Source organism: Thamnophis elegans, chromosome Z, assembly GCF_009769535.1.
Source record: "Thamnophis elegans isolate rThaEle1 chromosome Z, rThaEle1.pri, whole genome shotgun sequence".
Lineage (NCBI taxonomy): Eukaryota > Metazoa > Chordata > Lepidosauria > Squamata > Colubridae > Thamnophis > Thamnophis elegans.
This window is the reverse complement of record NC_045558.1, coordinates 53347782-53362895: the sequence shown is the minus strand read 5'-3', so window position 1 is coordinate 53362895 and position 15114 is coordinate 53347782. Positions and strand designations below refer to the sequence as shown.

General features: G+C 46.0%; 1 protein-coding gene across 5 annotated transcripts in view; it reads right to left on the bottom strand.

Annotated features, from left to right (window-relative positions):
• The window catches only part of GGCT (gamma-glutamylcyclotransferase), a 42977-nt gene that overhangs the window by 13691 nt on the left and 14172 nt on the right, over positions 1 to 15114 (bottom strand). For 2 of the 5 annotated variants that reach the window (XM_032235575.1, XM_032235576.1), the window contains exons 2-4: positions 8659 to 8744; positions 7593 to 7754; positions 6999 to 7144 (exon numbers count right to left, since the gene is read on the bottom strand). In XM_032235575.1, coding sequence (XP_032091466.1) covers positions 6999 to 7144; positions 7593 to 7754 — 308 coding nt within the window. In that variant the 5' untranslated portion in view covers positions 8659 to 8744. Of the gene's footprint in view, positions 1 to 6998; positions 7145 to 7592; positions 7755 to 8658; positions 8745 to 14120; positions 15111 to 15114 lie in introns of those variants that run through there. The other 3 variants (XM_032235573.1, XM_032235572.1, XM_032235574.1) reach the window with 3 other exon arrangements.

Genomic DNA, 15114 nt, shown 5'->3' with positions numbered 1-15114 from the left:
GAGGGAGTTCCTGCAGTCCATTGGGTCATCTCAGTTCAGCTTTTCATCCGAGCATGAATGGGGCAGCAGAGAGACTGAACGCCATGGTAGAGCAGTACCAGAGGTGCTACGTGAACTATCAGCAGTCCAATTGGACAGACCTTTTATCTTTTGCTGAAGTCACGTACAATAATGCAGTAGCACAGGATTCACAACGTTCAAAATAGTGAGTGGTATGGACTTCGTCCCAATGCCTAAGTATCCGACGGATCCCCCCCTCCTCAGTCAGCTTGACTGATTGGATGTCGATGCTGAAAGCAACCTGGGAAAATGTCAAAAAAGCACTGGCTAAAGCGGCACAAACCTATAAGAAACAGGCAGATAAACACCGGGCTCCGCAATGGCCATTCTGGGTGGGAGAGAAGGTTTACATCTCCACAAAATATTGGAGATTAAAACTGCCTAGCAAGAAACTGGGGCCAAAGTTTATGGGACCATTCCCCATAGTAAAAGATCATCAACCCAGTCACAGTGCAATTGAAACTGCCTCGATTGCTGGGGAAGATACATCTGGCATTAAAACCCGTGATCGGATCCACTCTACTACTTCAGGAGCCCCTGGGCCCTGTGGTCATAGGGGGCCAAACCCATTATGAAGTTCAACGAGTCCTTGATTCGAGGTGGCACAGGAGACAACTCCAATACTTAATCAAGTGGAAGGGCTACCCCTTATCAGAGGCATCTTGTGTGAAAAGTAGGAATATCCAGGATGATCGCCTTATAACAAAATTCCATGCAGAAAATCCAGGCAAGTCTGGGGGGAGGAACGCATCCCTAAGTTGTACACCTGTACTCAAATTGCTTTGTTTTATACAGGTCGCATTCGGGAAGTGAGGGGAGCTAGATGTCAACTTGTAAAGTGTTGCCATGACTACTATCAAGTGGCATAAAGAAGGGAGGAGAATTCCATGCATACGTTTGGCTAGAGTCAGGTCTCATATTCTTGTAACTGGCATGTGAATGTGCATGTCCATAACCTGTCATAGCATCTTGTTGGTGAATGTGGGTTATGACCAAGGCAGAGTGGAGGGGACACAGGGGTAAAGTTCAGACGCCATTAAGCATTAATCAGTTTTGGCTCCGCAGGAGTACACACCAGAATGTTGATCCTAATATATGAATGGTTTTTTTTTTTAACTTTGTCTCGAGGCTCATAAATTATTAGGTCATCTTCTGGGAACTTCACACTTTACTGCAATCTGTGCAGTGCCCGCTTCACCTGCCCCTTCTCCAGATAACCCAGGCAGCTGAGATCACCGTCCTGCCACTTGAAAAGGCTTTACCATTATCTCTGCAGCTCTTGCTTCACTTGCCCCTTTTCCAGATGACCCAGGTGGCTGAGATCACTGTGTTGCCACCAAAAAAGGCTTTACTACGATCTTTGCAGGGCCCGCTTCACCTGCCCCTTCTCGGGCAGTTCTTGGCAAGCAATATTGTCGTGCTGCCACATGAAAACACTGTTACCGCGATTTTGACTGCCTGGAACCACACAAAAAGGGCAGGTGAAGCAGGTGCTGCAGAGATCATGGTAAAACCTTTTTGGGTGGCAGTGCAGCAATCCCGGCCACCTGGAACTTCCGAAGAAGGGGCAGGTAAAGCAGGTACTGCATGGAAGGTGTAAGGCAAGCAGCTTGCTGCTCAGCCTTCCCCTTCTCCAAATGACCCAGATGGAGGGTAGTTGGCTTCTGCTACTGGCTTGGGAGACAGATCTGGCCAGGAGGAAAGAGAAGGTAGAGAAGGAGGAGGAGTCTGTGCTCTTTTTCCTCTCTATTCCAAAAATGGGGCATGCAGAATCAGCCTCAAACCGAGGCAGCAAAAGCGCAGGGGCTTGCTGGGAATGGGAGATGGATCTGGCCAGGAGGAACACATGTCCGTTTTTGCAATCAGGGAGGGAAAAGAGTGTTTCAGGCGGCAGCAATCACAGATCCATCTCCCAGGCCAGGACCAGAAGCTGACGGGCCTCTGCCTGGGTTGTCTAGAGAAGGGGCAGCCAGAGTGGTGAGCTGCCTTGTCTTATGCTTCCTGTGCAGCACTTGCTTCACCTGCCCCTTCTCCAGATGACCCAGGCTACATTCAGAATATAAGACGCACCCAGATTTTCACTCTCTTTGGGGAAAGGTGCGTCTTATACACTGAAAAATATGGTAAGTTGAAAAAGGAAAAAGAGAAGAAATTGATAAGTAAATTGCAAGATGAGAAAGGAGACTTACAGTATCAAAATGAGAATAAAAAGAAAATAATTCAGGAATATTACAGAAAATTATATGATCAAGAAGAAGTGTCAGAGGAAAAAATATTGCAATATTTGGGAAAAGCAGAATTACCAAAGATACATGAAATGGTGGAAACTACCATATTTTTCAAAGTATAAGACACACCGGAGTATAAGACATATGTATAAGATGCACCAAGGTTTTGAAGAGGCAAATAAAAAAAAGTTTTTGCACTCTGCAAACCTCCCAAAACAGCCCATTTTTTGCAAAAATGGGCCCGTTTTTTTTTCTTCAAAAAAAGGGCATGAATAGCCCTTAGGAGGCTTATAGAGTTCTCGGGGGAGGGGCAAAATGAGCAAAAAATGGCCCGTTTTTTGCTCATTTATGCCATCCCCAGCCCCCAGGAGCTCTCTGAAAGTCTCCTACAAGCTATGCACAGCCATTTTGGTGAAGGGGCAGGGTTTTGGGAGGCAAAAAATGTTGCATTCAGTGTATAAGACGCACCCAGATTTTCAGCCTCTTTTTTGAGGGAAAAAGGTACGTCTTATACTCTGAAAAATACGGTATGTTCAATGAAAAAACAACAATGATGGAATTGACAGAGGTGATTAAAAGACAAAAGAATGACAAAACACCAGGGCCAGATGGACTGCCAGCAGAGCTCTATAAATATCTACAAGATACATTAAGTATACCAATGTTAGAGGTTTACAATGAAGTACTGGCAGAATCTAACCAAAAGTCTTGGAGGGAAGCAAATATTATGTTAATTCCAAAAGAAGACTTGGATTTAACACAAGTAAAGTGTAATGGCTCCTCTAATTTGAGAAAGTAAAGACTCTTGAAACTGATTAATTAAAAAGGAACCTTTAATCAAGCAGGATGGAAACCATTAGAAGCAAAGCAGCATCTGAAAACCTTTAAGCCATGAAAATGGGGTTAAGTTGATAATGACCCCTCCCCTTTGTTCAAATGCAAATTCTGACCAATACACAAGTGTGAAGATGCTTCCTTAACTCTTCTGCCCTGGGAGTCAATAAAGCACACATTCCCATGGCTATCTCTAGTTAGACATCAAAGTTATATATCCCACATGGCTACCATAAACATCCCTCCAGAGATGTTGGGACCTTCAGTCTCCCAGTGACAGGAAATCAGTTGTAAAGTTGTAAAACTCAGTTGTTTCAAATGTAGCTAATGATTTAACTCCGAGGCTCCCCCCTCCCAATTGAATGGCAGTATCACTTTTAGGGATCTGACATAAAGAATTATAGACCAATATCAGTATTAAATGAAGACTACAAAATATTTCCTTCTATAACAGCGAAACAACTTAAAAGATATTTGAATAAATTTTTACCAAAAAGACAAATTAAAAATGTGAGAATTATCTTAGATACATTGGAGTATTATGAAGTCCACTCAGAAAAACAAATCACATTGGGGGTTTTTAGATGCACAAAAAGTATTTGATAATTTAAATTGGCAATTTATGATACAACAATTAAAATCCATGAATTTTGGGGAGAAATTTATAAATATGATTCGGACAATATACTCCCAACAAACAGCAAAAGTATTGCTAATGGGGACTTGACAGAAAACTTCAATATAAGAAAGGGTACTAGACAGGATGTCCACTATCCCCACTGTTATTTATATTAACACTGGACATATTAAACAGAAATATTAGATAAGATCCGGATATAGAAGGGAAGGAAATTAAAAAAGAAAAATATAAACCACAAGAATTTGCAGATGAGGTAGTATTTATTTTAGAAGAACCATTAGAAACTGGTCCCAAACTTATAAGAAAAATAGAAGAATATGGAAAGTGGCAGGATTGAAAAGAAAAAAAGAAAAAACTAAAATATTAATTTAAAACTTTACAGAAAAACGAGTTGATTAAGAAAACAAGTTTCCAGATGGTCAAGAAAGTAAAATATCTAGGAATTTATCTAACAGCAAGATGTGCAATAATTAAAGATAATTATATAAAATTAATGCAACAAATTAAGCAGGATTTGGAGAAATGGAAGAACCTACAACTATCGATGCGAGGAGGAATATCAACCATAAAAATAAATATATTGCCAAAATGATTTTTTTTCAAACAATTCCTATAAAGTTAGATAAAATTTCTTTTGATGAATTGAACAAATTAATGTTGAAATATATATGGCAAGGGAAAAAAGAATAAGATTGAAAATGCTGCAAGAATCTAAAAACTATTGTGGGGGGGAGTTGTTGGATTACCAGATTGGGAGCTCTATTATCAGGCATTTGTACTTATTTTGCTGAAAGAGTGGGTAAATCTGAGACATAGAAGATTATTATTATTGGAGGAAAATAATCTTCAGTTGGGGTGGCATGCTTTTTTGTGGTATCATAAGAATAAAATACATAGATATTTCCAAAGACATTATGTAAGAAATGCATTACTTTTAGTATGGGAAAAAGTCAAAACAAAAAACTGTAGGAAAATACCAGTCCGGCTTTCTATGATTGAAGCACTGATACATCCAAATGTTATTAACTTGGAAAGAATTGTAACTTATAAAGACATTTTAAATGAAGATGGGGAACGTAAAAGGACACAGAAATTATAAAATCAAGAAGTAGATTTAGCATGGTGGCCATACCTGCAAATACAATCAAGATAGGTGAAAGATGCAAAAACACATGGATTCTATAAAGAGCCAACAGCATTGGATCAGATATTTTTAGGGACATATGAAAAATTAATAAAGGCGATATATAGTTATTTGTTAAATATTAAAATGGAAGGTGAAAGAAACAATGATAGTATGGGCAAAAAACTTTGGATATAACATAGAATTAGACATATGGCAAAAACTTTGGGATAGAAATTATAAATTGACACTGGCAACTTCTTCTAAGGAAAATCTGTATAAGATGTTTTATAGGTGGCATTTACCACCAGCAAGACTAGCAAAGATGTTTAATAATATGTCCATGAAATGCAATCAGAAACCAGGTTCCTACTTTCATATGTGATGGACTTGTCTAAAAGCAAAAATACTCTTGATGAAAATACACACATGGTTAGAGAAAATGATAAAGCAACATATAGACTTAAAACCAGAAATAATTTTGTTAGGTATACTACCAGAAAATTACAATAAAGGGACTATATATTTAATAATACACGTGTTGAAAGCAGCAAGAATTGTATTTGCAGAATACTGGGAAAATAAGGACACACTTACAGATGGAAGTATAATTAGAAAAATATTAGACTGTGAAGATGGATAGATTGATATTAATAATAAAAGATAAGGAAGAAACAGAATATTTTTAACATGGGATATGTTTTATCAATGGTTGGATAAAAAAAGGTAGAAATTAGAGGATGAAAGATTGCTGAAATATATAAGTACATGAAGTAAAAAAAAATACTACAATAAGTAAATTGTGGTAGTTTAATTATGGATGTTATTATAATTATAACTTTTACTACTAGTTTATTAATACTTTGTATAAGCCAATTGATCCAGACAATATACTGTTTATTAAGCACATACCATATTTTTCAGAATATAAGACACACTGGAGTATAAGATGCACTGGAGTATAAGACACACAAAAGTTTTGAAGAGGCAAATTAAAAAAAAGGTTTTTGCACTCTGCAGACCTCCCAAAAATGGCCCGGTTTTTTTTTCAAAGAAAAGGGCATGACTAGCCTTTAGAAGGCTATAAAGTGCTCCTGGGGGCTGGGGAGGCAAAATTGAGCAAAAACCGGCCTGTTTTTCACTCATTTCTGCCCTCCCCAGCCCCCAGGAGTACTCTGAAAGTCTCCTAAAGGCTATGCATGGCCATTTTGGTGAAGGAGGCAGGGTTTCAGGATGCAAAAAAGGTTGTATTCAGTGTATAAGACGCACCCAGATTTTCAGCCTCTTTTTTGAGGGAAAAAGGTGCGTCTTATACTCCGAAAAATACGGTATGTATTTTAAAGAAGGAAAAATGTATAAATAATTTTTTTTAAAAGATGACAACTGCTTGATTCTGTTGAGTTAACTACAGTAGCTGTGCAGTTGAAATTGGAGGCAGAATTATTTAGATATCATCTGGAAATTGGGAAGAATGGTGGGATATAAACAAACCAAAGCCTAGATTATTTTTCAAAATACATAGCAAACACTAGGAGTCCAAGTTCAATTTTACTGGTCAATTTGTAATAGGTATTTCATTTTGATACCAATAGAGGTAGTCCTCAATTTACAACCACAATTGAAGCCAAAATTTATGTTCCTGAGTGAAACATTTGTCCCATTTTATGACCTTTCTTGCTACAGTTGCTAAATGAATCAACTGCAACTGTTAAGTTAGCCACATGGTTATAAGTGAATCTGCTTCCCCATTGACTTTGCTTGTCAGAAGGTCACAAAAGGGAATGACCCTGAGACACTGCAACTGTTATAAATATGAGTCAGTTGCCAAACGTCTGAATTGTGATCACATGACCGTGGGGATGCTGCAATGGTCTAAGTGTGAAAATGGTCATAAACTGCTTTTTCAGTGGTGTTGTAACTTCAAACAGTCACTAAATGAACTGTTATAAGTTAAGGAATATGATACCCATAATGGAAACCTCTATAATTAAAGGATTTTTTTTTAGTTTGGAGAAATCTTGAGAAGTAAACAACAAAAATCAACAAAATAAGATTTTAACAATATAAACTGTGCATACATTGATAGACAAGGAAAGAACTGTATGCAACACACCTATCCAGAGAATATAAATCACTAGTATTCATTTTCCATATTATCCCCCATACTTCTTCACCAGGGCTATAGACAATAGTAGCTGTACCTCCTTTCCACTGGAGACTTGGTTTCCCTTGATGAGAACCAAAAGCAAGTTTATAATCCTGTGAATTAAAACAGGAAGGTCAGTAATATCCAGTTTTAAGTTTCTTGTTTTCCTATAATATAGTGAATGAAACATTTAGAAAAACAAAAGAAGCACATACCTGGTTAAAATTCTATCTATAGAAAATTTTAATTAGAAATGAGATCAGGAATAAAAAAGTCACAATGAGCCACATTTCTATTGTTGAAAATTGACTTGAAATCTGTGTTTTGAATACTTGCAACAACAAACAAGTAATTGGGCAACTAACTGGCTTTGAAACATTAGGGATAAACATTGCTAAACTTTTTTCTCCCTGTAAAAATAATCAAAGAAACAAACTCAACAGAGACTGAAGAAAACATTCAACATGCATCCCTTGTATTATATAGTTACAACTTTAAGTATTACTAACTAACTTACTAATATTGGTTTCTACTAGGAAAGAAGTGAAAGATAGTACAAACCAGTAATTGTGCTATGGTAAGGAAAGCCACAGAAGGGTTTCTTAACATTATTCTTTCCCGCAACAAGTTACTACCATAGGCAAAATAGAGGAAATTTTCACTTCCGCAGTTTTGCAGTTCCAAATTTCCACTGGGTCCAGTACGGTTGATAAAGGCTTCCATCTTTTTTAAAATGAACCAAAGAAAATATTAGAGATTTACTCTATATAAATTAATCAATCATAGAAATATGGAATATCATAGATTTTATTACATTTGAACCTGCAAATACATCTATTTTCTCCACATTTCGATAGTTTTTTATAAAGCCTATAATCATTAGTCTGAGAACTATGAGATATTGTCAACCCTCTAAGTTAGATCAAATATGGAATCCATAGGCACCCAAGAAGCCATCACTTCAAGGTACTACAGACACCTTGAAGCAATTCTTCCTTAACAGCTGGATGACATCTGTGACAGGAAACCAAGCATTTGTCCTCCCCATAATATCATTCTGGAAACAGAGAGGGAAACAGCTCTTGGCCTAGATATTGTTTACAGTTTTTGCTGGAACTGAAATTGTTTCTCAGGATGTGTGCATTGGATAGTAATCAAAACCAGAGACTAATGCGTAACTTGTAAGAAGAAAACATTACCTAATATTACTCTGTTCAGCCAGCATACAAAGCTGTGATTTGCTCAACAACGATTTCTTACTAAAAACTAAAGAAACTATTTAATAGTTTAGTATGTTTTATGAACTTTAGGAAGTCTATCTCTTCAGTAAAAAGTTCTGAAGGCTGCAAAACATGACAAATTCCTCCCTAAATAAGATGTAACATACAATTCTAAAGAACTCAATTTATATCCTGGTGTTAAGTCCTTGGACTTACGAATGACAGCTCGGCAACAGCCAGGCGCGCCGGAGCCAATCAGGCGCGACCTGCGGTTGCCGGGCTGTCAAACGCACGGCTATTGGTTTCCTTGTTTGACAGCTCCATATAAATAGCTGTCAGACAGGGAGGGGGTGCCGGTCTACTGTTCTTGTTCTGCATTGCCTGTTAATAAACGTTGGTTGACTTACCTTTACCTCAGACGCCTCCCGCCTGGTTCTTTCAGAGAACTTAACACTGGCGACGAGCTGGTGGGATCACGGGCTCTGAGTTCAACCTACAGGGCAAGCAAACAATTATTAGGCACCCCGCCTTGCCGGGAAATCTCCTTCACACCTCGCTACGCCTCAACGGCATATCGCCATGGCTGGGATGCCCGCTTTCGCTCCTTTTGGGACAGCCGGCGAATCCTGGGCTGCTTTCTTGGAGCGGTTTGAATGTTTTTTAATCGCAAACAACCGGCAAGGGTATTCACAGGCCAGAAAGTGTGGGTTCTTCCTGACTGCCTGTGGCCCCGAGATGTTTGGGACAGCTTGCTCCTTCGCAGCCCCGCGGCCCGTCTACGATTTGACATGGGATGAGCTCGTGGTGGGGCTCAAGGCTCATTACACCCCAACGCCTTCGAAAATTACACACCGGTACGCCTTCCACTGGTGTGTCCAAAAGGTGGCTGACTCAATCAATCAGTTCCTCCAGGCGCTACAGTTTGCCGCTATACAATGCGACTTCCCCGACCTGGAGGACAATCTGACTGAGCAGTTCGTCTGCGGCCTAAAGGACATCTTCCTCAGGCGGCGCCTCCTCGCAAAAACAGACATCACGCTGACTATATCAGTCGAAGAGGCGCAGGCCGTGGAGCTCGTGGAGCTGTCAACCATGGAAATGGCCCGCTACCTGCCTCCCGTGCCTGCCCTGCCGCCAGTGCCTGCTCTGCCTGCACCAACCCCTCGGCCTCCACTGCCTCCTTCTCCTTCGACCTGCCTCATTGACGAACTGGTTCCCTTGCCTGACCCGTTCTGTGAAGACCAGGTCGATCGCCTGAGGGCCATTCGCTGGCGTCCTCAGCCTCCTCAAGCCTGCGCTGTTGCGGCGGCCGCCACCTGCCTCAGCTGCAGAGGCAACCACGCCCGAGCATCCTGCCCCTTCAAGACTTCAGTGTGCCACCGCTGCGGCAAGAAAGGCCACCTGGTACAGGTCTGCCGGGCCACCCTGCCACCTCCAGCGCCTCTCCCTGTCTACGTCCTCCTGCGCCGCCTAGAAACCAGCAGCCCCGACGCCAGCAAGCCCGCTGCAATGACTGCTACGCCCTGGCGGACTCGGGCTCCTCCCGGTCTCTCCTACCCTGGGCAACTTTCTCCCGTCTGTGCCCACAAGTCCCCATGTCGCAGCTCTCTCCAGCGGACACTTTGCTCAGGGACTACCAGGGGACTCATATTCCTACCCTGGGCTACTATGGGGTGCGGGTGCAGTACAGGGGAAAATGTTGCTTCCTGCAGGTCCTGGTGGTTCAGAAACCCCTCCCATCTCTTTTGGGCCTTGACTGGTTCGTCCCTCTGGGCTTATCCCTCTCTGGGGTGCATTCTGTGGCGGACACACCCCCTGACATCGCGGCTGTCCTCAAGGACTATGCCGATGTCTTCAATGGTGAGCTTTGACCCCCAGGTTGCCCCCATCTGGCTGAAGGCCCGCAGGGTGCCTTTTGCCTTGAGGCCTAAGGTTGATGCTGAACTAGATAAGCTGTTGGTGCAGGGCATCCTGGAGCCCATCGACCATTCACGCTGGGAGACCCCCATAGTGGTCCCCGTGAAGGCTGACGGGTCCATCAGGATCTGCGCCGACTACAAGTCGACTATCAACCTTGGCCTCCAGGCAAACCCCTATCCAGTCCCTGTCGTGTAGCACCTGCTCCACTCCTTGGGGCAGGGCTGCATTTTCACCAAACTGGATATGGCGCAGGCCTACCAGCAGCTCCCGGTGGATGATGATGCGGCGGCTGCCCAGACCATCGTCACCCACTGCGGGGCCTTCCGTTGTCGCCGCCTCCAATTCGGCGTTTCCGTTGCCCCGAGGATCTTCCAGAGCCTCATGGAGCGCTTGCTCCATGGGTTCCCTGGCATTGTCCCCTACTTCAATGATGTCCTGATCGCTGCAAACAGCCGCTCAGGGCTCATCGAAGTCCTTTGGAAGGTCCTCAACCATTTTAGGGGCACGGGTCTCAAATTAAAGCTCAGGAAATGCTCCTTTGCTGTGCCTCGGGTGGAGTTCCTGGGCTTCATGATTGACACTCAGGGAATCCTTTCAGCTCCAGCGGTCCTTGGAGGAAGCTAGCTATCTTGACCCATTCCAGTCCGGCTTCAGGCCTGGCTACAGCACAGAAACCACTTTGGTCGCATTGACCGATGACCTCTGGAGAGCCAGGGACAGAGGCTTCACCTCAATCCTGGTTCTCCTTGACCTCTCAGCGGCTTTCGATACCATCGACCATGGTATCCTTCTGCGACGACTGCGGGAGGTGGGGGTGGGAGGCACTCTTTTGCAGTGGTTCTCCTCTTACCTCTCGGACAGGTCGCAGTCGGTGTTAGTTGGAGGGCAGAGATCGACCCCTAGGCCCCTAACATATGGGGTGCCGCAGGGTTCGGTCTTGTCCCCCCTACTTTTCAACATCTACATGAAACCGCTGGGCGAGATCATTCGGCGGCACGGGATAAAATACCACCAGTATGCGGACGATACTCAGTTGTATCTGTCCGCCCCGTGCCAACTCAATGAAGCAGTGGACGTGATGAACCAGGGACTTGAAGCTGTTAGGGACTGGATGAGGGCTAACAAACTCGTGCTCAACCCAGATAAGACCGAGTGGCTGTTGTGTTTCCCTCCCGCCAATCCGGCAAGTATTCCACCTCTCAGGCTGGGGGGTCAAACATTATACCCCTCAGACAGGGTCCGCAACTTGGGAGTCCTCCTGGACCCACAGCTGATTTTCGAACACCATTTGTCAGCTGTGACCAGGGGGGCATTTGCCCAGGTCCACCTGGTGCACCAGTTGCGCCCCTACCTGAACCGGGAGGCTCTCACAACAGTCACTCGTGCCCTTATGACCTCTAGGCTGGAGTACTGCAATGTGCTCTACATGGGGCTGCCCTTGAAGAGTATTCGGCGACTTCAGCTAGTCCAGAATGCGGCCGCGCGAGCGATTGTGGGTGCACCTCGCTTCACCCACATAACACCTATCCTCCGCGAGCTGCACTGGCTACCTGTCGATCTCCGGGTGCGCTTCAAGGTGCTACTTGTCACCCATAAAGCCCTACATGGTAGTGGATCTGGGTACTTGAGAGACCGCCTACTGCCAATTACCTCCACGCGACCTATTAGATCTCATCGATTAGGCCTCCTCCGAGTTCCATCTGCCGGTCAATGCCGACTGGCAACTACGCGGAGGAGAGCCTTCTCGGTGGTAGCTCCGACCCTATGGAACGATCTCCCCGTGGAGATTCGTACCCTCACCACCCTTTCCACCCAGGGAAAAGGGCGGCATATAAATAAACTTCTATCTATCTATCTATCTATCTATCTATCTATCTATCTATCTATCTATCTAATCCACCCCACCCCTTCTAAAATCATGGCCATCAAGAACGCCCCTGCACCCAACTCCAAGGCGCAGCTGCAAGCTTTCCTTGGCCTTTTAAACTTTTACGCGCCGTTCCTCGACCGTTCCTCGACCGATCCGCGGCCTGGCAATGGGGCAGCCGCGAAGCGCATGCGTTCACGGCTGTCAAATCCTTGCTGACGTCAGAGGCAGTTTTAGTCCAGTATAGCGACAAGATGCCCCTGACTTTAGCTTGTGACACCTCTCCCATGGGCTTGGGGGCAGTCCTGAGCCATATTCTGCCCAATGGCTCAGAAGCCCCCATCGCTTTTTACTCCTGGACACTTTCCTCGGCCAAGAGGAACTACAGCCAGATTGACAAGGAGGCTCTGGCTGCTGTGTCCAGGGTTAAAAAGTTCCACGATTACCTCTACGGTCGGCACTTTACACTCTACACTGACCATAAGCCTCTCCTTGGACTTTTGGCTGGTGATAGGCCGACCCCCCCATATTGTCTCCCAGGATGACCCGTTGGACAGAGTTCCTAGTTGCGTATTCCTACACGCTGTGCTACCGTCCGGGCAAGCAACTAGGGCATGCCGCTGCCCTCAGCCGCTGCCCCCTCCCCTGCTCGGACCCCCAGCTGGTCCCTTGCCTCTCCGTCCTCTCCATCGCTGAGCTGGAACTCCTTCTAACTGCCTCTGACGTGGCCACCCACTCGCAAGCTGACCCTGTCCTCTCGCAGATCATGGCATGGGTCCTGCCATGGAGGGGGGGACGTCCCTTCCGACTGCCGCCCTTTTAAAACTCATCAGTTGGAGCTGTCACTCCACTGCGGTTGCCTTCTATGGGGTGACCGGGTGGTCATCCCTTCAGCCCTCTGCTGCCAGGTCCTCCAGTGGCTCCATGCTGATCACCCTGGGGTCGCGCGCATGAAGGCACTGGCCCGGAGCTACGTATGGTGGCCCTGCCTTGACAGTGACATTGAGGCCTGGGTCGGCAGGTGCGACCCTTGCCAGGTGTCCCGCCCCGCTCCCCCCTCCTCCTCCTCTCAGGAGTGGGAGATGCCACGCGGGCCCTGGTCCCACCTTCACCTTGACTTCGCAGGTCCCTTCCACGGCCAAGTCTTCCTGGTCGCTGTGGATGCCTAATCGCGCTGGGTGGAGCTAGTCCTCATGTGCTCCACCACGGCGGAGAGTACGGTGTGGGCTCTGCAATGCTTGTTCGCTACCCACGAGTTGCCGGACACGGTGGTGTCCGACAACGGCCCGCAATTTGCATCCGCAGTCTTCCAGGCCTTCCTGGCCACCCAAGGGATCTGCCATGCCCCAGTCGCCCCTTACCATCCGTCCAGCAATGGCTTGGTGGAGAGGGCAGTCCGATTGGCCAAGGAGGCTTTGGGCCGCATGGACCGTGGCGACTGGCAGGCAAGGGTGGATGCTTACCTTTTGGCCCAGCACTCCACTCCTTGCCACCTCACGCGGCAAAGCCCCGTGGAGCTGTTGATGGATCGTCGCCTGTGGACCACCCTGGATAGACTATACCCCCTCTATTCAGGGCTTCAGCCTGGCAACCTGGGGCACCCTTCCCGATCCTTTACTGTTGGGGATTTGGTTTGGGCCCGTAACTACCCAGGGGACCCTCGGTGGGTGCCTGCCACCATCACCGATGTAACCGGCCCCGGCTCCTATAGGGCCCACCTACCCTATGGCAGCGAGTGGCGGTGCCACCTGGATCAACTGAGGCACTGCCACCCCCCAGAGGCCTCCAGTCAAACGGACACGCAGAGGCCGGCCAGTGACGTCTTGCAGCCTGCCCCGGACCCGCAACAGTTCCAGCGCATCGTTCCATCGCTGGCCTTCCCCGAGTCAGGCCATCCCTGCCCAGCCGCCGGGTCATCGCAGCCCCCGGCACAGCCTCCAGCAGTCGCTCAATCCACCTTCGCATTCCCTCCTTCTGCCCAGTTAGGCTTTCCCTTGTCAGGCCCTTCCCACCCCCTGGCCGCCTACTGGCCTTTTCAAAATCAACCGCCTCTCCCAGCCGCGCCCCCTCCGCCCGGCCTACCTTCTCCTAGGGTTCCGCCTACTGGACTAGGCCACAGTGACGTCACCCGGAGCTCCACTCCCTTCAGGGAGGAGCTCTCACAGTGATGTTTTCTCTCGCCGGTGCAGCCTCTTCAACTGAGGTGTTCTGGGCGTGTCCGCTGTCTGCCTGCCTACCTGCAAGAGTACGCATGCGCCACTTTTGACGCATGCGCCCTCGCTGGGGGGGAAGAGGTGTTAAGTCCTTGGACTTACGAATGACAGCTCCGCAACAGCCAGGTGCGCCGGAGCCAATCAGGCGCGACCTGCGGTTGCCGGGCTGTCAAACGCGCGGCTATTGGTTTCCCTGTCTGACAGCTCCGTATAAATAGCTGTCTGATAGAGAGTGGGTGCCAGTCTACTGTTCTTGTTCTGCATTGCCTGTTAATAAACGTTGGTTGACTTACCTTTATCTCAGATGCCTCCCGCCTGGTTCTTTCAGAGAACTTAACACCTGGCAATGAAACAGCTTTTTAAAAGTAGCACAAATCTTTTTCTACTGAGGTATAGCTATACTCATTCTAGGATATGTGGTCAGTTTATTAACTTGTGATATTGTACTGTAATGTTTCAAGGTGAAATTTAACCCAACAAAGAATGAATTCTTTTTGGCTATGCATTTCTAAACCCAGTAACCAATTCATATCAAAGTTCAACTGCTAATATGACAAAGACAAAGACACTTCAAGAAACATTCCTACAGGCTGCACAACAAATATAATGAAAACAAGAGTTATCTAAAGGGCAGGCAGGAAGGGGAGAGCCATGCTCCTCTGGATGCTTCTAGCTCAAACTTCCAGTCAACAAGCATAAAGGCTAGGAAGTCTGGAGTCTGTATTTCACTTAACACATGTATTCCTTACTACAGGTCACGTGAGCCAAGAAACAGCTGTATGGAAAGCCTCCTTCCTTTTGTCTCATAAGGGCTTCCTATATGGCACAAGCATCACTAACTACCCATAAGGTCCCCGAACAGT